General features: G+C 45.9%; 1 protein-coding gene across 1 annotated transcript in view; it reads left to right on the forward strand.

The window, feature by feature from the left end:
- The window catches only part of MBOAT2 (membrane bound O-acyltransferase domain containing 2), a 111,876-nt gene that overhangs the window by 83,492 nt on the left and 9,695 nt on the right, over window positions 1–18,689 (forward strand). Inside the window, exons 5-9 of the mRNA XM_065891247.1 lie at window positions 7,134–7,189; window positions 8,644–8,698; window positions 13,829–14,012; window positions 17,989–18,181; window positions 18,554–18,657. Of these exons, the coding sequence (XP_065747319.1) occupies window positions 7,134–7,189; window positions 8,644–8,698; window positions 13,829–14,012; window positions 17,989–18,181; window positions 18,554–18,657 (592 nt within the window). The remainder of the gene's footprint in view (window positions 1–7,133; window positions 7,190–8,643; window positions 8,699–13,828; window positions 14,013–17,988; window positions 18,182–18,553; window positions 18,658–18,689) is intronic.

Consider the following 18,689-nt stretch of genomic DNA (forward strand, 5'->3'; position numbering starts at 1 on the left):
AGTGTGTTACAACACATGAGCAGAAAAGATCCTGACTTGACCCTAATTAGGATAGATATGGTAGCCATCCAAAATGCTGGCTGTCTGAAGAAGGTAGAACTGAATAAAGGGAACCATTCTTTGTGCTAAGCTGTCCCGTTGCCCTGAAGTTGGAAAAGGGAAGCCAAGCTCTTGCTGAGGAATAGCATGCGAACTGTTTTGTACAGGGCAGTGTTACTTGCAGAGGTGTGGAACACTGATTTTGTGTGTGTGTGTGTGTGTGTGTGTGTGTGTGTGTGCAATGAGAGAGAGAGAGATAGGTTGAATATACATTTAAAATATTGATTAGATAAAAGGGGCTCACCTCTTAAAAGAAGCTTCTTTTTGCAGAAAGGTTGAAAAGCTAGGTTGTTAGCTTTCACGTTGGCCTCAGAAAATAGATACAAGAGAAGTATAAAACAGTGAAATAGCTTTCCTTTATATCAGCAATAACCGGTTAGAAAATATAATGGAAAAAGGATCCTAGTTTCAAAAGCAGTAAAAGCTATGAAATATTTAAGAATACATGTAAAAAGAAATGCCGGGACCTCTGTATAGAAAACTATGAAACTTTACTATAGGATATAAAAGAAGACTGACTGGAGAAACATCTTGTTTATTCAGAGTAACAGTCAGTATTGTAAAGATGGTCCTTTTTCTCTAGTTAATCTGTAAATGTTATGCAGTTTAAGTTGAGGTTTTGAGGGAAATTAGACACGTTGAAAAGTTTCTCTAGAAGTGTTTGAGAGTAGCAAATTCAATATAAAAACATACTCCGCGGGCTTCCCTGGTGGCGCAGTGGTTGAGGGTCCGCCTGCCGATGTGGGGGACACGGGTTCGTGCCCCGGTCCGGGAAGATCCCACATGCCGCGGAGTGACTGGGCCCGTGAGCCATGGCTGCTGAGCCTGCGCGTCTGGAGCCTGTGCTCCGCAACGGGAGAGGCCACAACAGCGAGAGGCCCAAGTACCGCCAAAAAAAAAAAAAAAAAACATACTCCGCTTGTAAAGCAGCTATCATTTAAATATTGTAGGACTGACATAGGAATAGCCAAATCCAAGAAGTCAGCATAGAGAAACAGACCCGTGGATCTGGGAAATAAATGTACAGAATGAAAATGCTGGGATTATAGGTCAGTGAGGAAATCCCCTCTCGATATTCAGTAAATGGTATTGAGACAGAAAAAGAAACGTAAATACTCGCATCCTTGTAGATGGAAGCAGAAAAAGAGATTTTGGGGGCAGGAAGATAATGAGTTCTGATTGGAATATGTCGATTTTGTGGAGCTGAAGGCCTGGCTAAGCATCCACCAAAAAAAAGATATACGTGACGCATTTTCCATTGAAATCAAGCATATATTTTAGAGCTAACCAGATAGTATCAGACGCTCAGGAAGTGTCTTATTACCAGCTGCCCATGTGTGTTCATTCAGCTAAGATTTATTGAGCGTGCTCTATACGTTTCGCTGGATGCTAAGTACTTTTGCGGGTGACAGTCGTGTCAAACAGAAGAAGGGAGAGACCATTTGGTCTAAAAGCTCCATTTCGTCCCTCTGTACTCACTGAGCTGAGTCCTGGAAGAGTCCTGCCGCTCTTCACCATCCTCCGCTCTGCTGGGCCCAGTACCTGTGCTGTAAATAGGGTTGATGTAAATTATTCAGCCCATAAACCGCAGTGTGCCATTTATCCTGTTTCGTCCTGTGGGAGCGTCTCCCGACACCTTGACCTACATTTGGTTAGGGGAAGCATTCCGCCCAGCTGCCACTGATGTAGTTCAAGGTACCAGGAGTAAACAGGCACGGGTCTGTTATATGGTTTGGTATGTCTGTTCCCTGCCCTACCTGAGCCTTTCCCCCAATTTTATGTTTGTTCACAAAGCAGTGTGGTATCACGGTATTTATCAGAAATCTGCAGTGTTCTCTTAAGACTCTAAAGAGTTGATCACTGGCCTTCAAAGCCCCCACTGTGTGTGCCCAGCCTCACCTCTCGACCTGTCTCGTCTGATGCTGCAGCCACTTTCACGTCCGCACACTTCACTGCGCATCAGATTCTTTCTGCCAGGAGCGCCCTTCCCAACCCTACCTGCATATCCAGACCTCCCTGCTCTTAAAGGCCCAGATGAAGTGACTCCTGTTCGAGGTGTTTCCCCCTCAGTTTGCTTAGTCTGAAGTTATCTCTCATTTCTCTGCACGTTTCTTCAAATATCTCATTTAGCACTGAACACTTTTTTATGCAGCTCTTCGTGTACCGGCTTAGCTCCTAATTTAGTGAGAAAGCTCCTTCGGAGACAGCACTTTACAGTTAAGTATTGCAGCCCTCCAATGCCCTCTGCGGAGTAGCAGTTCCGATATTTATTGAACGAAGCTTTTATCAGACATCTGCTGTGCCTCAGATACTGTTCATGGTATTTGTCCTATTGCCGTTTAATTTAATCCACGCAGTGGCTTTATTATCCCCATTTCATAGATAATAATTTTGAGGGTGGGGCAGTTAAATAGCTCCCCCGTCTCCACAATTGATAAGTACTGGAGTCGGGACGTGAGCTGTTTTCTGACTCGTGGGTCCACCTGTCTGTTCCCCACGTCTCCGCCCGGTTGTCCAATGAGCATCTCACACTGAACTTGCCTAACACAGAATTCCCAATTTCCCTTCCCTGTTCCTCCTGCACTCCTTCTCAGCCAGCCCCATCCTTCTGTTTCTTGCTGTGGTCAAAAACCTTGGTGGCTTCAGGTCTCAAACCCTGTATCTGATCCATCGTCAAATCTTCATCAAATCTCACTGTCTTTACCGTCAGAAGGTGGCTGGAATCCATTTCACAAGGCCTGTGCCGTCACCCTGGTCTGGGCTGCCGTTCTCGCCTGTCTCTTAGCCCCATCCCAGCACCCCAAAGTCCTTTTCACCCAGAGCTGGAATATACCTATTTAGAACCAAGTTAGTTCTCTCCTGTCACCCTCCACAGTTCCCAGTGTGTCTTGGGTCACGGCCTGTGTCCTCACAGCGCCCTGCAGAAGCCTCCTAGATCTGCCCCCTGCCCCCTGTCTGTCTTCACCGTCTGTTCCTGTCCTTACTTGCCTCCTCCAGTCACATCAGTGTCCTTACCAGCCTTCCAGCAGGCCAGTCACACCCACCTGGGGGCTGGTGAACTTGCCTCACCAGGGCTTGCTCCCTGACTCAAGTTCTCTGTGAAACATCACCCCCGGGTGAGGCCAGTCCTCACCTGCATCCCGGCACTCCCTCTCCCCCACCCCGATGAGCAGAAGAACAACAGCTGGCATACGATACATTGACCTGTAAGTTCATCTGTTATCCATCCCTCCCCAGTATAAGAACGAGAACCCTGTCTCATTCACGGCTGTGTCTCCAGCACCTGGTGCTTTGTAGGTGCTCATTAGATACTTGTTTTCAGAATGACGGAGTAAAAGGGATGGATGGATGGCTCAGAAGCCTTTTCCATCCACTCTCACTGCACATTCCTTTGGTGTTAGGTCCGTGGGGTTTGTCGGTTTCAGTGGGTTTTGCTGTTTTGGAGGAGAGAACACCTGTGTATCAGACATGCCTGAGAGTGGAGAAGTAAGTTTGGTTCTGTTGTTAGGTCGCTTGTACCCTGGTGACAAACTGACCTTTACCTAGTAGGTGCTCGTAGTTGCTTTGTAGCAGCATTGTAAGAGTTCAGCAGTCTTCTAGAGATAATGGAACAATCCAGAAAGTGATTGTTCTTTTTTCGTATTCATTCTCTGATAATGTTTAACTACAGTTTGAGTTTCACTGTGTGATAGAAGTAAATCCCATTATTCTCCTTCTTTGTAGAGAAAAAAAAAAGCATGTAAATGTTTTAGTTAAAAAGCAAAGTTAATTTGTACCCTTTCAAAAAAATTATAAGAAGTCTAGAGTTTTTTAGTTCTTTACATCTTATTTTATATTACCTGAAGCTCTTTCATCAGTTGAGATATTTATTTTGAATAGCTAGATGGCACATTTTTCCATGTTCCTAGCAGAGTGCCGGGGGACAAAGTATGTGTAGTTCCACCTAAATCTAGTGATGTCGTGGTACAGAACGTGCAGGTGGCTCCATCCAGGCCTGGACCTCACTCCATGGAGGCCCGGAAGTCGACTGCCTGCCCTCCCCACTCCACCTCGCAGCCTCCACCCCAGGGAAGCAGGAGAGTCTGGTTCACGTCGTGTTATCTCAGATGTCCAAGGACCTGGGAAGCGATTAGATATTGGAGGCAAACAGGTAGTTAAAATGTCAATAAAGGTGTAAGTGAAAATTGCGTGAGTCACTCTAACTGTCGCCATTCAGGTATTTGTGAACAAAGTGCACTGCTCAGAAAACCACTGCAGCTCATCTCTTTGTCAACCCTGGGAGTGTTTCCACTTAGAAGCGTCCTCTGTGCACGCACGCCACCCCTACCTCCGTCACTCTGCTCTGTCTCCCGGCCAGGCTCCTGCCTGTGTGGGACTCATCGGTCTGCCTTCCCCTCTGGTTTACTCTTCTGAGCTCTCATTAGTCTATTCCTCCCGTGCTGAGCTTCCCCCTAGTACTTTTTTGCTTTCATTCATAAAGCGCTCCTTCATAGTCACTCTGTAATGATTTTGTCTTCTGTCATTTTCCTGTCACATTAGCCACCCCCTGACCCCTGCCTGGGGCAGGTTGGACCAGAGGCTGTGGAATGGCCACCGCTTTAAAACCAAAGGAAATGTTCAGGGGTAACAGTCGTCGGTTAAGGAAACAGAGAAGCGATGAGAGACATTTTTACAAGCCGGTCAGAACTTTGAGCCCGAGTATATAGCAGGTGCCGAGGGTACAGAGGTGAACAGGGCAGGGTTCCTGCTGTTAAGTAGTCCATGGGTTTTGTGGTGACAGGAAAATAACCCAATAATTACAGAACAGTCTGGTACCTGTTTTCAAGCACAGAGGAGAGCGGACAGGAGGGAAGGAATATAATCAACCTACGGAAGGAGTGATGGATCTTGACACTCAGAAGATTCAGTTTATGTGGTATTTTAGAAATATTTACTCAGCACACGTCCTATGCCAGGCACTGTGCTCAGCCCTGGAGGGTCCGTGGTGAGAAAGACTGTTCGCTCCATACAGCAGGGACCTTCTAAAGAGGGAAGAGAGATCTTAAAACACCGCCATCGCTGGATAGATGAAACACCCATGAATGTGAAGAATTCTTTGAAGGAAATAAACAGGGCGCTGAGATGAAGTGAAGGGCGTGTGTTGCATTTGGGCAGAGGTGGCTGCTGGGGTAGAGCTGCGCACGGGCCTTTTGTACGAAGTGACTGTTAACCTGAGACCTGAAGCGGGGGACGGGGATCTCCTTGCAAAGCAGCTCCAGGAGGAAGCAGCATCTGGGGAGAGTCTGGAGCACGTGGGTCTGCTCCCCGCCTTCTTCCCACCTCTGTTAGGGAGCACGCTCCTTGGAACCACTCTGTCCCCTGACACAGCTCACTTGCATGAGAGCCTGCGTCCCGCACACCTGATAGAGTAGAAGTTGCTTGGGGCTGTCAGTAGGCACAGTAAGGGCACGCACTCAAGAAGCACGTATTTGCCTTTGGGGAACATCTGATGGATATGGACCTAACAATTTAGTACGTCACTGAGTTGATAGTATAAATTTAGTAATTATTTTATCAGGTGTTTTTATGATGTTTTAAGGTGATGCGAGAATTAAAATTTAGAACCGAAGAGTATTTTCTCATCCATTTTTTAACTAAACTATGAAGAGAATGAGGCAGGTGAGAAAAATGATTCTTTTCCCCCAGGGAAATGGGAGTTACAAGGTATTTTTATAATCCTCAAAGGCATGTAAAATATCTTGCAAAGTTAAAAAAAAAATGGCAACTGGGTGTTGAAAGCAAGCAGCCTGGGGGCTAGGTTAGCCGAGGAATAATTTCCTGAGAGTGAGTGATGTATATGTAGGAACTGACCTTTAAGGGAACTCAAGAGGAATCCTCTCCGTTAGTACTTTGAGTTTAAGAGCAATCGTCATCTGACAGGTTTTTTGTGAGATCTTGCCTGTTAGGTGAGGACAGTGGGCTGTAAGTTCTCGGGGGGCCCAGGTCTGTGCATCTCATGCCAGCGGTCGGACCATTTACAACAAACCCTTGATGACGTTGCTGACACGGTGAGAAATCACCTTTCTTTACGTGTTTCAAGATGCTGGTTGTTTTGGTGAAGGTGGCAGTCTGTGCTCTGAGCAGTGGGCATGGGGAGGGGTGGGGGTGGGAGGGTAGGGGGGAAGCTCAGGGTCTTCGTGGTGCCGCTCCCCGGCTGCGATGGGCCTTCCATGATTTCCTCCTGGTTTTATTGAGATTCCAAAACTATAAACAGGTAACTTAGGGTTAATTGTTCTTTAATACTCATGTCTGTAAGCTAACGTAAAGGATGAAAATGTAGCCTGGTGGGTTTTCTTATGTGGATTTTGGTTTTCTTCGCAAATTATCCATTCAATTAGAGATTAGGAAATATGGGAAGACGGTTGCCATTTTCTCACTTGTGACACACATTTAAAGTCCTCTTTCTGTGGAGTGTAACCTGGTTTGTGTGCGTTCGGTACTGCTCCAGGGCGTTTTAACAGCTGCTCCCCCGCCTTGCCTGGCTCCTGGAATAGCGACATAGATGTCGTCCTTTCTCTTTTTGCCCATTTCCCTCTTTCTGTTTTGCTCCACATTTCTTACCCAAACTCCTTTAATTTTCTACCTAGTCTCCTTTTCCCAGGCCAGGTACTTTCCCTCTTTAAATTCAGCCCTGAGGCAAAAGTACTGAGTGAGAGTGGGGGGATGGGGTCCCATCTGGTGGCTGTGTGGTCCTCAGCTCTGGCCTCAGGTTACAGGCAGGAAGTGAGGAGGTGGGGCTGCATCTCTGCTCACACGGGTTTCCTTTAGAGGATGAGCCTTTTCTTAGAGCAAGGGAGAAAACCCAGATACCCTGTCTTCGGTCGCTTCCCCAAACGTAACAGCCCTGGAGTTCTCTTTGAAATTCCTTGGGGTCTTGTTTTTATTTAAAACTTTCAGTGTTTTGTAGTCATAAGCAGAATAAAAACTCTTTCATATATCATAAGTATTATTTTAAATTTCTTCTTGTAAAATATTTATTTTCTGTTTTGTCATAGCCCAATGATGATAATTACCCAGAAGATCACTAGTTTGGCTTGCGAAATTCATGATGGTAAGAATTTGGAAATTAATTTTTCGTCACTGAAAAGGTTATATTCCAGGCATCCTTTGTTTGAGAGATTATGATAACTTTCTGTTAGAGGAAAGAAAGGGATGGCGGTAAGATAGGGAAAATATTGAACTCTGCTTAAGGCTACTAACGTGTGCTTGTTTTCTTTCACTGTTTATTCTTAATTTTGCATTCAGTTCAGTGACAGAAACAAAGTAAAATAGTGTGAGTCAAGCACGTGACCCACATCAGTGGCACTTTAAAATATGAAGGAAATAGACATTTGGTCTAAATCAAGTTTTATTAATCCCTGCTTCATCTCTGTGTTACATTTGTATTAAAATCTGCATGTTTTCCCCCTGCCCCACTCCCTTATACACATGAACACACACACACGTATCCTTTTAGTACAAATACGTACATATTCATATTCTGTATCCTCAGTGAATGGACACCTTGCCATGGCAAATGCTGGCAGTCAGGACTCTGAGTCCTAAGAGTTAGACTCTGGTTTCTTCAGAGACTGAAGGAGGATTCTCTATAGGACAATCATTTATATGTAGCCTGGATGGATTTGCAGCCTCCTAGTATCCATCACCCATCCTGTACCACCTGCTCGGGAAGACCCACAAGAATTTTCGAAGTGTGTTGTTGCTTCTTCGACCTCCTCTGGCCTTTAAACTGGGTTTAAGACTTAGCAAGTTGAGGACTTCCCTGGTGGCGCAGTGGTTGAGAGTCCACCTGCCGATGCAGGGGACACGGGTTCGTGCCCCGGTCCGGGAAGATCCCACGTGCCGCGGAGCGGCTGGGCCCGTGAGCCATGGCCGCTGAGCCTGCGCGTCCGGAGCCTGTGCTCCGCAACGGGAGAGGCCACAACAGTGAGAGGCCCGCGTACCGAAAAAAAAAAAAAAAGATTTAGTAAGTTGATGTGTAATCATAGGTAACATTCTCCTGTTTGGAGGAAAGGTAAAGAAGTGGTTGAAGATGGTATACTGAGTTCAGTTTCGTTCACTAGAGTCACGTAGGAGTGAGGAAATCCTTCCTTGCTTTACACTGTCCATACCATTGAAGTTAGTCACTGGAATCGTCCAATAATAGAGACATTTTCATGCCTCCTTTTGAAAAGTCATTGCATTTACTATTAAATATGCTAGCATTGGGGAATTTTTAAATGTAATCATACTTTCCTTTAGAAAAGAGTCAGATTAGTTCCCTGACATGGGTTATTTATTTTGCCCAGAGCTGGACGTGTTTGGTTATATGATGGTCCTTTCACATGATTGAGCCTGTGTTGTAATGAGAAAGAAAGGGACTAGTTGTACCAAATAGTTAGACCGAAATTGGGATTATAACCTGAATTTCGAATGAGGAAAGTAATGCAAGTGTGAATGGGAAGAAATACCATTCTTTTCTCGGGAGAAATCATAATTGATAAATTGCCTATTTTTATTTCTCAGGGATGTTTCGAAAGGATGAAGAACTGACTCCGTCACAGAGAGGCTTAGCGGTAAGGTATGTGCCTTTAAATCGTCTCCTGCCGAGGTTCACACTGTCCCTGCTGGGGACGCACCCTTACTCATGGCCAAGGCTAACTTGTCCTCCTAGAAGCTCTTAGTTCATGAAAACCAAACGATCCTCCGTCTGCACGCCTCCCGCCACAAAATCTGGCTGGGCTGGGCCTCCCTTCTAAGACTCCCATAGCACCTTGAGGATTTCATCATACAGCATGCACCTTCTGTGCACCACAAGGCATCTACGAAATCTTCTGTCTCTTCTGCGAGGCTCTGAGTTCCCCGAAGACAGGAAGATTGTTTGGTCTTCATGTGGTAATTATGAGTCATAATCACAGCTACCATTTATAGACCAATGACCTGATGGCAGGTGCTGGGATTAGACGTGTTAATATAGCACAGAGATGCCATGTTTGGAGATAATGAAGGACCAGCAAGATGTTCTCATTGGTACTTGAGGAATTCATTTTGGGATAGCCTGCTACTTGTTTACTGTGCATCCTCTGTGGACTCATCTGAGGAAGAGCTTAATTTCTTGGCAGGGCCTGTCTTAATCTAATATAATTAGACGTCAGATACTCAATTTACCTAAAGAAAAACTTCCCACAAGCACCTTGTTTCCTGCAAATCTGGAACTAATAATATACTCTTGGCTGTCAGAAGAATGAAATGGTTTGTGTAGTAGGAAGGCCCTACCCTAAGTGCTCACCTTTGATCCCAGGTGGTATGTCTTGAGGATCTTCTTATATTTTCCCCATCTTTAAAATGATTCTATTTTGATCTTCACTATAGCCAGTCTTTATATATCAGCGAATATGCACTTGAATTTACTTAGCTGCTGAGAGCTTAGTTTGACCTGGGCTCTGTGATCTGTATGAGTCCTTGGTCCATCCCAGGAACCGCTTGTCAGGAGCCACTCAGCCCTGGTCCCCCCTTTCCCTCCCACACGGCCACCTGGCAAGACCCCAAACCCGGTTACATTCAACTCTCCGCCTGCCCGAACAGCAGAAGAAGGCAGAGTGGAGAAACGTCGTCTTGCTGGTTGGAGTGTTTCGGATTTGTTACCCCAGGTTTAAAACTACGGAGCTCAGTATTAACCACAGTTCCCCTGCCTCCTCCCCGCCGGCCACTCGCTTTCCACCTGCTGCAGCATTGGGAACAGCGTCCTCCTTTCTCCCCCACTCCCAGCACCCCGTCCCCGACACGCACGTGGGATGGTGTTTGCTTTTTGGAGAAAATAAGGCAACTCTGCTTCATTCTGCGACCGCCAAACCTACCAGCCTGCCTGTGTCTGTAACAGAATACTCTCCTTTCCTTCCCAGTGCCACGTATACACCGTCCGCAGTCCAGCCCAAGGCCAACTTTTCACGTCAGCGCTGAGTCCAGTTGCTTCTTGAGTACAAAACTCAAGGATTTTGCTGCTTCAGTCATCCCATCTTGTGCACTGTCGCTCATCAATTTTTCCCCCTCTGTGGGCTCATTCCCACCAACTTAAAGGGAAAAGACTCCTTGACCTCACAGCCCCTTCCAGCTTCCACCTCATGACTCTCCACTCCTTTAGAGCGAGACTCCTTGAAGGATTTCTCTATTCTTACTTCCTCATCTCCTTTTCTCTCCCCAACCCACTGCAGTCAGGTTTCTGTCCTCGATGCTTGTCTGCCACCATTCTTTCAAGGTTGCTCTTCACCTTGGCAGATTTAATGGTCCGCCTCGGTCTGTAGGCCGCTCGACCTCTCAGCACCGCGTGACCCGTTGGCTCGCTCAGTCCGTGAGACACCTTCGCCGCTTACCATCCGGGCCACCACGTGCATCTCACCGTCCTCGTGCCTCACCGGCTGCTTCTCTTGGTCTCTGCTGAATCCCTCTGCCGCAGTGCGAAGTGTTCCTGTGCTGCTGGGCACGTCCTTGGACTTTTCCATCTTCTCCGGGCGATTGCTTGCCTTCCATTGGCTTTAATGCCGTCCACGCATTTGAAGTCTCCTACGTTCATATCCCCATCCAGCCTCTGTCCTGGGCCCTGGCCTCGTATGTCCACCTGCCATTGCAGCGTCCAGGCGTGGAGGGTAAACAGTGTCTCAGATGGAACCTGTTTGGAACAGAACTTCTGATTTCTGTGTCCCTTGTCCCGCACCCCAACCCCATCTGTTCTTCCACTGTTACTTCCCTCCCAGCTGCCTCGCTCTCTACCTGGTCCACTGACATCACCGCGGCCTAACCTCGCTCTCTACCTGGTCCACTGTGCGAGCTTTTCTGGCTGCTCTCCGTTTTCTCTCCTGCCCACCCGGCAGCCAGAGATTCTTTTACTACGTATTGGATTATATTATCACCCTCTCCTGATGAAAACCCTCCCGTGGCTCCTCATGCCATCGAGAATAAACTAACAAAGGTCTGACGGCCGCCTGGCAGGTCCCACAGGAGCCATAGCCTCCTTTCCTCCCTGCTCAGCCCACCCGTCACTGCACAGCCCTCCCCTCCAGCACCCTGTAGCCCTTGGCCCTGCTTTACTTTCCTTCATCATATGTATCACTGTCTGATGTTTTATAATATATTTATTGAGATTGTCCCTCTCCCTGGCCCCCACTTGTCAGCTCCAGGAGGACAGACCTTCGTCTTCCTTATCATTACATTCCCATCTCCTCAACAGCAGTTTGCCCTGGGGTGCTTGTGGGCCCCAGGAGACATTTGCCAATGCCAGGGACATTTTTGGTTGTCACTGAAGGAGAGGGGTGGTGCTACTGACATCTGCCGGGTCAAGGCCAGGGATGTGGCTAACGTCCTACAGTGCCAAGGACGGTCCCCTTCAACAAAGAAATATTGTCCCTAAATGTCGGTAACGCTGAGAAGCCCTAACCTGGGATGACACACAGTTGATATCAAATAAGTATTTATGGAATGAAGAACGAATCTTCCACTTGATGTCATAAATAGAGTATTACGGTTATACTTAGTTCTCGTTTCATAGCACGTAGTATAGTTATCTGCCTCTTTCCTAACATGACTTGTCATTTGTATGTCAGCAAGTTTCATGGTTCAGAATCATCTGTCCTTGAAAATTGTGATACATATTTGGACATGGTAAGATTGAGATGTGCCTTGACAACCTGGCATTGTTTTGGTCTTGAAATAAGTGGTGTTGAAAACGGGGCTCTTTTGCCTGAGTACAAGGGGCTCTTTGGCAGCTTGGTGACGACGGGGCACTCGTCCAGGTGTGCGAGGTGGTGAGAAGGCCCTCTGTTACATGGAAAGAACTACAAGAGAAAATCTGCCGAAACGTTTTGCTCCCAATCACTTGTGAGCCCTCAAGAAAAATTACTTAATGTTCCAAAAACTTTTAAATGTAGAAAAGTAATTCAGGAAAAACTTTTTAAGGAGTTTTGGCTAAGGGGTGACCTAGCTGAGTGTCAGTTGGGCCAGAAGCACTGTTTTCTCTTTGTTTTATTTAATAAAAATATATGTGAGGGGGTTCCGTCGACTCCTCTTGGCCATAGAGACTGTGCTTTTTTAGGAGATCGCCTGTCATATTAGAGAGGAAGACAGGGCTGTAACACGTTCAAGAGCCTACTTACTCTCCCCGGGTGTAGTTGTGCTTTTATTTGTGGTAGTTTATAGCTGTCAGTGGATGGCAGACTTCACAGATGGAGCTGGTTTTAAAAAATAAAAAAAATACACTTCTGATGCATTTACATGATAATATACATGGTCTGCATAATCTCCTATGTTATTAACTGGTTTTCTCCCGGTTACCTGCATTGAGACCTGGAATGCTTCGTACACTTTAGATACTGTGTGCCATTTGGACTGACCTGAGAGCAGTTGAATTAAAAATGTTTCAGTAGAGCTTCCCTGGTGGTGCACTGGTTGGGAGTCTGCCTGCCAATGCAGGGGACGTGGGTTCGAGCCCTGGTCCGGGAAGATCCCACATGCTGCGGAGCAACTAAGCCCGTGTGCTGCAACTACTGAGCCCACGTGCCACAACTACTGAAGCCTGCACACCTAGAGCCCATGCTCCACAACAAGAGAAGCCACCCAAATGAGAAGCCCGTGCACTGCGACGAAGAGCAGCCCCCGCTCGCCGCAACTAGAGAAAGCCCGCGCGCAGCAACGAAGACCCGATGCAGCCAAAAATTAATTAAAAACAAAAAGTTGCACAACATCCTTGATTCTTTTCTCCCTTACGCCGCACATCCGGTCCATCAGCAGACCCCGGGGCTGTCCTGCCAGAATGCAGGCAGACGCTGCTGCTCCGCGGCCCCAGCCCTGTCACCTCCCCCTGGAGGTCAGCGGCCTCCTGACTGGTCTTCCCCCTCCACCCTTCTCTGTCCACACCTAGGGGCTAGAGGGATTCTTTCAAAACATAGGTATTTTAAAAGCCGACACATTCAGAATAAAATCCAAGGTTCCCTCCGCGCCTTGCAAGGCAGGCCCCTCACCTCGGCTCGCTGACTCCTTCCCTGCCTCTCTGCCTGGCTCAGCCCGCCCAGCCACACCGGGCTCCCTGCTGCTGGCCCTGCCCCCGGCTCAGGGCTTTTGCCCTCATCGTTCCCTCTGCCTGGAGCCCTTGTCCGGGACATTCACACGACTTGCACGTCTCCTGATCAGAGAGGCCTCCTCTGACTTATTAATATAACAAAATGCCCCCTTCTCCTTGCACGTAGCATCTCTGAAGTTACTTTATGTATTTTTTTTATTGTTTATTTTCTGCAGCTGTTCTGTAAGCTCTATGAATGCAGAATTCCTCTGTTTTATTTACTGCGGTATCTCTAGACCCTGGAGCGTGTGTGTAGTAGTCGGTGCACACGTAGATTTGTTAAATGAGTGAACGATTGACTAGTAAGAGATGATTCTTCCTGCCATATCTTGTCCTCCTTGGGTTTGTTTCATCATAAGGAGTTAGGTGGAAACCCTTCGTAGTTGCTCATGAAGACCTGTACGGAAACTCCTTTATCCAGAAATACTGTTGCGCATTCCTTCATCTTGAACCTTTAAATTCTCATTGTTTGGATGCAAATGAAAATCAAAGCTAGTTTTATTTTGGAAATGCTAAGAGAAGTGAGGTTGGAGAAGATCATTCCTGTCACATTTTCTGGAAGCGAACGTTCCCTCTCACATGTTGTGTGTCTTTTCGTTGCAGACGCATGCCGAGCCTTCTGGAGTATTTAAGTTACAACTGTAACTTCATGGGAATCCTGGCAGGCCCACTCTGCTCTTACAAAGACTACATCACTTTCATCGAAGGCAGATCGTACCATGTGACACAATCAGGCGAACACGGAAAAGAAGAGATACAGTATGAAAAGACAGAGCCATCTCCAAATGTAAGGTCATGAGGTTCACCTGCAGCCTCTCTAACATGTATTGATTAGCCTTGTTTATTTCAAGATACTAATGTTTTCAAGTTTTGAGTGTACCCATCTTTTTCTTTAAAAACATTTTTCGAGGTAAATGACACTTCACACAGTACCTAGTGGTGATGCCTGGTAGAAGTACAATCATGACTGAAGAACAAAAATAAGGTTACTTTAAAAGCTGTGCTGCGTTCCTTAGTGAGGATAATGCTTTGTAGTCATGGAGTATTTTACAGAAAAGCCCATCTCGTGGATCTGCCCGAGCCTCATTTTCCAGGCTTTTTCCTTAGCTGTACCTTACGTCTCTCCTCATGCTGACCATTGCCAGTTGAAATCTTATGCCTGTTTAAAGGCCTACTTCAGATATCACCTTTTCCATAAAACCTTGTCCAGTTTTCACAATACAGAAGATAATAATAGTGACACTTTCCCAGCACTTTCAGCCCCTAGGACAGTCTTGCGAGGCAGACGCTTTATTCTCACGACTTCACGTATGAGGAGGCTGAGACTCAGAGGCTAAGTAATTTGACCAGGGTTTCCAGGGTGGCAGTGGGAGAACTGGAATCTAAGCCCAGGCGGTCTGAGCCTCACACCCGAATGTCATCTTTATTCCTTGGAACAACTGGTACTCCTTGTCCGGGGAGCCCGTGCGGTTCTGTGCAGGCCAAGTTCTGCTGGATTTGATCTGGTAGAATCTAAAGGTCCATAAGAAATAGGCCAGTCAACAAGTCTGTGAGACAAAAAGGTGGGGCTAGGGCTTCCCTGGTGGCGCAGTGGTTGAGAATCCGCCTGCCGATGCAGGGGACCCGGGTTCGTGCCCCGGTCCGGGAAGATCCCACATGCCGCGGAGCAGCTGGGCCCGTGAGCCATGGCCGCTGAGCCTGCGCGTCTGGAGCCTGTGCTCCGCAACAAGAGAGGCCGCGATAGTGAGAGGCCCGCACACCGCGATGAAGAGTGGCCCCCACTCGCCACAACTAGAAAAAGCCCTTGCACAGAAACGAAGACCCAACACAACCATAAATAAATAAATCAGTTAAAAAAAAAAAAAAAAGGTGGGGCTAGTATGCTTTCTCTGAATGTGGGGTTTGGAGCAGAGGACCAGCTCCTTTCTAAGTTATTATGAAACAAAGAGTGAATGAAGACGTGCACTTATTTGCAAAATCTCTCATATTTTCTCTTTCGTGCCATGCAACTCATTGTGTTTTACACCAGAAAGATGCTCTCGTCTTCACAGTTTCCGTTAACTGGCCAAGTGTTAATTGATAAATGCCAGCTCAAACTGGGACGAGAAACTGGGTATATTCAGATCTCTTCGCTGACTGTTTTGTGTCAGGCTGACCACTTAACCCTTTAGAGGCCTCACTGCCGTAGGCGGAACCCAAGGTCGTTATAGACAGCTTCGATATCCCAGAGGTTTATTCTAGAATACTGGGAAGAGAATGAAATTAGGAATTTAGAAATTCCTAACTAGCAAATTAGGAATTAAGATGCTAGGCTTAATTTTGTAAAATGCTGGAAAAATATCAAGTGCAACAAATATATAAGTAGTGGTAAATCAAACCCAATAAAAAACAGTGCAAATTTGTGTATTACTTCTGTCACCTCACTCTGAATTTTTATGGGATTTGCTCTTAGAAAACATCACTTTCCTCCTTCAGGTCATGGGCATCATAAATAAGAGATTGTTGACAATAGCAAGTACTCTTCATATATTATCTCACTGTTTTAGTATATTTTAAATTTAAATTCCATATGTACATAGTTCACACAAACAGTGGTAGTTATTTACAGATCGCTTAAAGGCACTTAGAAACTCTTTGTGTTATGAGTGGGGTGTGTAGACTCTTTGAATCCAAAGTGGGTCAGTCAGGTACCCAGAGGCCCATTTGTTGGGGGCCTCCCAATTGTCTTTATCTGCGTTAGTTAAGATACAGGTTGGCTGCTGAACCAACGACCAAAATAACAGGAGGTTAAACAAGGTGGAAGTTTGTTCTTCTCTTACAGGACAGCTCAAGTGTCAGCGGTCCATGGGTAATATGGCAGGTCCACGGGCGGGGGATCCAAGCTCCCGTTTTGGCCATCCTTAGGGCGTTTCCCTCATCCTCATGGTCTGAGGATGGTTTGCCACAGAAGTTGTCCATGTTACTTGTGACCACATAGCTACACTCCACTGCAAAGGAGGCTGTGACGTGTGGTCTTTAGCTAGACTTCACCGTGCCCAAATAGAAAATCCATTGCTATGTAAGAAGCGGGGCGCGTCTCCTGGGGAACACCTGTCAGTCTCTGCTGTGATGCCGGTAGGTCTTTTCTCTGAGGCTGTTTGGTTTCTTGAGTGCGGGCTTCTCCCGTCTTCTGCCCCGGCTGTTCAGACTTGACTGCTGGTCTCTGGAGCTGGGAGGGAGGGGCTGCGGACATCGCCTCTCGGGATGCATCCACCACAGGCTCGACATTCATTCCAGCCCTACTCTGGACCCGTGTCCTGAAGCCTGGCTCTTTTCTGGTTAGGCTTCCCTGAGAGTTAACTTCTGGCCTCCTGCCAGTATGGGGGAGAGGAACTGGGGTTACACCTGGCTTCCCAGCTTCAGGCCCCCTCACCCCTGCCTTTCAGAGTTCCTGATCCCACATTGACTGAGCTTTCTGGGGGACTCTCGTTGGTGTGTGTGCCAGCTGGTAGTTGAGATCAGGTATATGTTACTTTAACTTGTTTTAAACTGAGACCTGGAAACTAGTGTGTACAGTCTAATGGCCACAGTACTTCTCATTATGTTACTCAAGTGATGTATCCGATTTTTAGGTTCACATATGAGGTCATTCGGTTCATCTCACTTCATTTATAATTATAATTTTTCCCTAATTACCTGTTGCAAATTCAGATGTGTAGGTTAGATATTTTGGAGGTAGGAGTGAAGAAAAGGTAGCCTTACTTTACTGGAGGAAGCTTTGAAAGATGACCAGGAAAATGAGAATAAGAACAGTTGCAGCGAAGAGCCCTTGACCTTCCAGCGCCTCCTGACAATAAATAAAGATTTTTCGAAAGTGCAGGAATCAGGCTTGTGCTCTGACTCTCGCCTTTGAGCCTTTCTTTTTGGCCCCGTTACAGAAAGTGTTAAATGTGGGTGTCCATCTGCAAATAACTGTAGTTAATCGGAATATTATTTGATTACTGTGCAGGGCACTAAATCCAAGGATTTTGTTGCGTTCTTTCATCTGGGTCCAGCCTTTTCTTTCCTCTGTTTCTTTACCTCTGTAGCCTGTATAATCTCCTTTATATTGAATCAGATTGAAATAGTCCAGCCTACTGAACACATAAAAACACCACGAGTTGGTGTTTTTCAAGGTAATTGAACCTTACCAGAGTAAAGATGATCCCTTTCTTTCCATCAGAATCTTTATGCGGATCTTTTTGTTTTCTTGGGTGTGGCTCTTTTGGTTTTATCATTTGAACAAAATTGCTTTAAAGAACTTTCAGGTTTAAAGAAACGTGAAAGTTGTTTATTGTAAAAATAGTTTTCCATGAAATACCTAGAATTTGGAAAGTAGGGAAAAAGCACAATGGAAAAAATAAGCCACATATGTGTGTGTGTGTGTGTGTGTGTGTGTGTGTGTGTAGTCACTAAAATCCACTACCAAAACTTATTAATGTTAACATTTTTACGTAGTCACCCTTGACACCTGTGTTTGCTTTTAGTTTTTCTAAGTTCACTGAAAGTCCTGAAAATACACATTGGGGTTTCTAGTGTGATTTGAGCCATAACCCAGAGGCAGTCATTAGACATAAGGCTTCATGTGTTCATACTGAGACAGTGGCGGCTTTAAATGCTGAGCACGCCTGAGTTCAGGATTTTGGATGGAGTTACAGGGTTAATACTGCCTTCAGGAGGAGTTATGTGGCAATGATACGTAAATATGTATCGATTAAGTTTATGAAGTCTTGTCTTGCTTTCAGATGGCAGTTATTCAGAAGCTCTTAGTCTGCGGACTTTCCTTGTTATTTCACTTGACCGTCTCTAAGACATTACCTGTGGAGTATAACATTGATGAGCATTTTCAAGCTACAGCTTCATGGCCGACCAAGGTTATCTATCTGTACGTCTCTCTTTTGGCTGCCAGACCGAAATACTATTTTGCATGGACGTTAGGTAAGTGACACGTGAATGAACCTTCGTGTCAATGTGTGGAAGTATAAATCTTACCCTGGTGATAGCTGGGAGAGTACCCTCTTGAGAATATATAGTTCAAGACCAATGAGAAAAACTAGGGTCATCTATTCAGGAGAAGCAAACCTTACAGTTCATGTCCTACATATAAGGATAGATCCTAAAAACTGTTAGGAGAGCCTAAAAACTGGATCAAGGCCCATTTTATTATAATATCATATAAAAATGAGAATGAATCTACTTTGACTGTTTAAGAATTAAAGATGATAGTATAGGATAACGTACATCTTCTGGGAGAACATAGTAGTTTGTTACATAGGTTTGTAATAGTTTCCTTTCCTTTGTGTATTACAGCTGATGCTATCAATAATGCGGCAGGCTTTGGATTCAGAGGATATGACAAAAATGGAGCAGCTCGTTGGGACTTAATTTCCAATCTGAGAATTCAGCAAATAGAGGTTAGTAAATCATTAAGAAGTTGGTTACCATA

Source organism: Phocoena phocoena, chromosome 14 (genome assembly GCF_963924675.1).
Source record: "Phocoena phocoena chromosome 14, mPhoPho1.1, whole genome shotgun sequence".
NCBI classification, from domain to species: domain Eukaryota; kingdom Metazoa; phylum Chordata; class Mammalia; order Artiodactyla; family Phocoenidae; genus Phocoena; species Phocoena phocoena.